We start from the raw sequence: 5,911 nt of genomic DNA on the forward strand, positions 1-5,911 counted from the left end.
TGGGAGGACTTGGCGTTGTGGTTGATTTTAAACTATGATCATGGATCGTTACCCCTCGACGCACAGCGCAGCGGAAGATGCATCGGAGTAGACTCATCCAACGTAGTCGCACGTCAAAGCAGAGAAGTAGTCATTCACGTCGCGAACGGATTGTCTCCTCCTCGCTGATCAGTGCCGCAACAGCAGCAACGCCTCCACGAAGTCCACACGTACATGTGGGAATGCCGATGGCCGGTGTGCTAGCACTGCGTGCTCCGCTAGGGTTTTGTGGCGAGGTGGAGAGGCGGCAGCATCTAGCTACTACTAGATTTTAGGCATATGGCATCGGGGCAAAAATCGTGGCAATAGGCATAATATAGTTGCAATAGGTACAAACTACAACTACGAAATTTTGGTTGCAAGCCGTTGCAATTAGCTTTGAGGCAATAGGTGCTTTGTAACAATATTTGTGTCATGTTGCGATACTTCTAATTGCCATGCAAGAAAGCGTTGCATTAGTTAGTTGTTACAACTTCGGATGTCGTGGCAGAATCATGTATATAGTTGCTACGGACAAACAATGTGGCAACAGATTGTTTAGCCACGGCTAATGTCGTGGCAATAGGGGGTATTGCCACACATATATTAGGTTGTGATTGATCGTATGGCGACAAAAACAATTTGGTTGCAATAAACTATATTGCCATGAAACATGTATGGTGGCAACAATAAATATTGCAACAAAAAATAATTAGAAGCCAAAAAAGATGCCGCAACAACATATAGTTCGAGGTTACTAACTATTATTGCATCATTTAATAATGGTTGCAAAAGCATGTTTCGATACAACTAGATTTGTGGTAATAGTTTGGAGCAACTAAGTACACTCGTTGCATTTAGTTATTTTTGCATCAGCAAGATCTGTGTTGGAATGCATATCGCATCTGATATATTCAGATAATATACATGAATCCATGAACAATTGTTCCAATAGGTAAAAAATAGTACGTAAAGTGCCCAATACATTATCCAAATTCAAAATAGTTCATAAATAACTAGTGTTGGGTAACCAAGACTATGACAACATCTATCTTATGTAGGCTAGAGCAAGCACTGGTCAGCACTCCATGATTCTTTGTGTTGACCATGAAAGGCATCCAAGTCCGAGTGATCCATTTATATGTTCAAATATCCTGCAGAATAAAAGAACTCGTTTGCATCAGCAATACTCAGTAGTGAGTCTTTCTTTTTTGAACAATTATGGTAGAGAAATAATTGTCAGTCATGACAAATGTACTGATGGTAGATGGCAATGTTATAAGAGTTAAAATACCAATAGACCATAGGTAATGACATAGACTAATATATAACAAAGTAGGCAAAATAGATAGAATTATAATATGGCCTCAAGTATGTCAAGTGGTAGAATTTTGAAGCAGAACTCTAGACTAACATATTATTCTGACTCCAGAGTGTATCAAGTATGTCAGTGGTAGAATTTTGGAGTAGATGCTGCTATCCCTTTTTATTATGCACAGTGAACTTTCTCCAAGTTTAGAAGCGAAGAACAAAGCTTCAATGTTAAACTATCTATGCACATCTGTTGTTACCATAGAACATGGCTGTGAACATATTTTTAATAGTTTCTTAAACAAAAAGAAACACAATGCACAGAAATGAAGGAAAAAAGAAGACATACTTGAACTTTCAAATTCTATTATTTCCTCGCAACTAATTCTATTCCTGAAAAGGAGTAAACACAAGGCCAAGTTAATTCTGTAGATGAACTGGCGTTCAAATGAGAAAGACTACACCCAGCCAGCAAGCATTAATTATATACATCACCATGAACAGAGGAACTAGAAATTGGTGCCGCCAAACAGCTACACCATCAAAAGAAATTAATCATAAAAATAGGAGGGCATCAGTTGTACAAACGTATCATTATCTCATCTAATCAATCAACTAACAGGAGGGCATCAGTAGTAAAAGTCATGACTACGCACAAATAATCCAAGTTTTGATTTTAGTAAAACCAAGTTGTAAAATGTAATGTAAGCCCTACCACATTCGAGCTCGACGGTTTGTTTATCTGGATCAGGCTCCCCATTGTGATGGATAATTACAGTCCATATCTCACCAGTGAGACTGCAACACCAAAAAATCAGTCAAATGTAGTAGATTATTTAATTCATGTTGTGGAGAAAAATCAATAAAGCAGTAAGATATAGGTAATCTGACCAGAAATAATAATTAGAAATGTTTGTAATAAGTGAGAAGATGTGCAACACACAGTCCCTAATCCAGAAGTCAAGTTATGCAGAAATGATTCTAAGTTGCAAAGTGGTACTTCCAGGTTTCCAGTCCATCAAACAATATGTACAACACACGGTCCCTAATCCAAAGGGCATGTAAATTAACAAATAAAAGTCTGTATACAATTACCATAGAACAAATCAGCAAACTGAAATCACAAAAGGTAAAAGGCGATAACAGTTATACATACGAAGTTAATAAAATGGCCATCAGTAAACTTTTTCAAGCTAGGATATCTTAGCCACAAGTTCTCAAGTCACAAGTGGCTAGATTTAATTGACAGTGACTGAAGGTCAAGAAATAAATAACAGAAGCTGCAATTTAATTGACAGTGCACACAGGTGTAGGTACACATGAGGGTAAAAAGGAGGTTATGTAACTGTGAGCTTTCAAATTATCTTTTCAGCAATGGAGTCAATCACTTTCAGTGGAGCACAACCTATCTTCAGAGTTAAGATGCCATGGCTTTAAAATGAGTAATAGTTGTAGTATTTTGGTCAGTTGCTATGTGCATGTTCAAAAAGTAGAAAAAAGAACATACAGGGCTTGCTACACACTATTTACATCCAGCAAATTTACATAGGCCAGAGACTCAAGAGTGGCATATTAATCATATGCAGAATCCTTTCAGAGAGGATTACAAGCAGCTAAGAGTTAAACAGGCTTAATTCTGGTCTAGAGTTGTAGTCCTAGCATTGCATTATTCAAACTGAAACAACACGACATCATCCCAAACTTATGCGTATGATAATCACGGAATCACCTACCACCTAATCCTAACTCACACATTCCATAACAACCCTGTGCAGGGGAATACTTGTAGATGCAATTTTGCTGCAGGTACCATACAAAAATCATTAAAAAGGGAGAGTGCTAGCTGGTTGTTCCTCCTTGGATTGAGCGTACCGGGTCTGTGGAGGATGTAACGTTAACTCATTGTCCGGATTGAGCCCAGGGACCTGAGAAGGATGACGACGTTCGTCGGCGCCCTTTGGTCCCTTTGTCGCCGGCGCCCATGGTCCATTTGTAGCCGGCGCCCTTGGTCGCTTTGTCGCCGGCGGCGCCAACATCATGAGCCGATTTGACCCAGGTGCCTCCAGGAACCAGACAGCCATCGGTGGCGGCGGCGCCAGGAACCAGATGCCCGTCGGTGGTGGCCGCACCAGGAACTGGACGCCCGTCGGTGGTGCCGGCGCCAGGAATCGGACGCCCGTCGGTGCCGGTGGCAGTAGATGGAATCGCCATCGGTAGTCGATGCGTCGCGGCCCCCTCTGCACGCGGCCACGATTAATTAGATGGGAATCCTATCAGGCGGGAGTTAGGGCCTGGCGGCCTTCCTTTTAGAAGGTTTAGTAACGAAAATATTTAGAGAATATCTGGTGGGATTAGTAAGCGGGAAAAGATTTTGAGAGAAGCGTGAGTTTTTGTTGGACAATTTGGGAGGGACGAGCCTGCCCCCCATCAGATGAAGTTATTGAAAAGTTGATTTTGAGATACATGTGAAAAATAAAGTACCATCTTTTTTTGAAGGAAAATATAATAAAGTACCATCAAATGAGGGTAATGCATTTGGATTTAATTGTCGTCAAGCAAGGGTCCATAATTTGGGATACGAGTATTCATAGCATGTAAAAGAAAAAATAAAATTTCAAAGTACTTTTTATAATAAGGTTTGTGTTCTATGAAAAACGTGTTTACTTATAAAATATGTTTATACTTTTAATAAACATATACATTAATTAGGAGAATTTGAATTGAGTGATCAAGTTTGTTCAAGTTGTCGAGGGATCAAGATTGTTCACTATGCAAAATCATAACTAGCATGGAACGTCCCTAAGCTAGTTACGTGATTAGGGTTGACAAGGTCAAATATACATAATCAAGATGCAAGCATTATGATACTTTGAAGTGAGTTATCAAGTTTGACCAAGTCAAATTATGCATAATCAAGCAGTAAGCAATACAATACTTTGAAGTGAGTGATCAGGCGGAGCCAACGGTGGGTCTGGAGGGGCTCCAGCCCCTCCTACCACCGTTAGACCCATGGAGCCCCTCCTATATATATATATATATATATATATATATATATATATATATATATATATATATATTACCATATGAACTACGAGGAGAGGCTGAAGTTGTCTACAAGTGGAAATAAACTCCTCCTAACAATTATTCTGAATCCGCCACTAGTGATCAAGTTTGACCTAGTCAAATTATGCATAATCAAGCTTCAAGCATTAGTATACTTTGAAGTGAGTTATGAAGTTTGACCAGGTCAAATTATGCATAATCAAGATGTAAGCACTACGATACTTTGAAGTGAGTATCAAGTTTGGCCAGGTCAAAATATGAAAAATCAATCTGCAAGCATTAGGATACATTTAAGTAAGTTATCAAGTTTGACCAGGTCAAATTATGCATAATCAAGATGTAAGCATAACGATACTTTGAAGTGAGTGATCAAGTTTGACCTAGTCAAATTATGCATAATCAACCTGTAAGCATCATGATACTTTGAAGTGAGTGACCTAGTTTGACCAGGTCAAATTATGCATAATCAAGCTGTAAGCATTAGGATACTTTGTAGTGAGTGATCAAGTTTGTCCTGGTCAAATTATACATTATCAAGATGTAAGCATTACGATACTTTGAAGTGAGTGATCAAATTTTGCATTATCAAGCTAGATATGTGCTTAAGATTGACCATGTCAAGTTTTGCATTATGAACCTATAAATATTTCTAAACTTTTCATAAGGTTTGTGTTATATAAAAACATGTACTCCCTCCGTACTCGAAAAGAAAGTCGTTTTGGACAAGGTTTGGGTCAAATATTTAGAAAATAGATTTTTCGCTTAGAATCATATAACATGAGTTGTTTAGTGTCTTTGGCAATGTATTTTCAATGTTCATTCGATCAAATTTTGTGAAACAACTTATGAAATCGAATTAGTTGATGCAAATTTATATTTTAAAGAAATATGTCTTTGCCGTGCTACACCAGCCCCGGCCCCACCCGGCGCCCCGTCGAGATACACATAGTTCCATTTTGAATTACTTTCGATAAGCACTTAGAAATTCATTTTAACTATAGAAAATTGTGAATCAATTCAAAAAAATTTGAAATTCTACACAACAACATATATGCAGTCTGTTTCATGCAAAAAATTATTATAGTACAAGACATAATTTGATTCGCATGCTACTACATAATTGTTTTAATTTAAATGTATTTCTATTTAAATGTTAGAAATTATGAACGATTTTGTCAATTGGGCCAAATAAAAACCTATGCTTGGGCCTTTTTATGCTTCTGCTAAGTGGTTTCTCCAGATCGATCCAAGATCTGCCAGACTGAAACCACTTCCCCCTCCGGCCGTCGCCTCTTCCCCACACAGCTCGAATCCGCCACCGCCTGATGAACCCCAGATCCACGCGGTGGCCCCTGAATCCGCCGCCCGTTCCTCCCTTCCGTCGGCACCCGCGCCGCGGCGGCCGGGCTGGAGCAGGTTAGTCTCTGATGTGCAGCTACAGCCAACAATTGCTAGTTTCTAATATGTAGATGTGAACTGTGCGAGCTTTTCTGAAATATTGCTAAATTAATGCTGTGCG

At 39.1% G+C, this 5,911-nt stretch overlaps 1 protein-coding gene across 2 annotated transcripts; it reads right to left on the bottom strand.

The window, feature by feature from the left end:
• Positions 1–874: 874 nt before the first annotated feature.
• Positions 875–3,617, bottom strand: LOC120699051. Of its 2 annotated transcripts, XR_005685177.1 has the most exons (4): positions 3,202–3,617; positions 2,045–2,127; positions 1,679–1,722; positions 875–1,172 (listed from the first exon to the last, which is right to left on the bottom strand). XR_005685177.1 is itself a non-coding variant. In XM_039982919.1 (3 exons), exons 1-3 carry the CDS (start codon positions 3,408–3,410, stop codon positions 1,156–1,158), a joined length of 309 nt encoding a protein of 102 aa, XP_039838853.1. In that variant the 5' UTR covers positions 3,411–3,617; the 3' UTR covers positions 875–1,155. The 2 variants fall into 2 exon arrangements, 1 of the variants encoding a protein (XP_039838853.1); XM_039982919.1 differs by lacking the exon at positions 1,679–1,722.
• Between the last annotated feature and the right edge of the window lie 2,294 nt (positions 3,618–5,911).

Source organism: Panicum virgatum, chromosome 3K (genome assembly GCF_016808335.1).
Source record: "Panicum virgatum strain AP13 chromosome 3K, P.virgatum_v5, whole genome shotgun sequence".
NCBI classification, from domain to species: Eukaryota; Viridiplantae; Streptophyta; class Magnoliopsida; order Poales; family Poaceae; genus Panicum; species Panicum virgatum.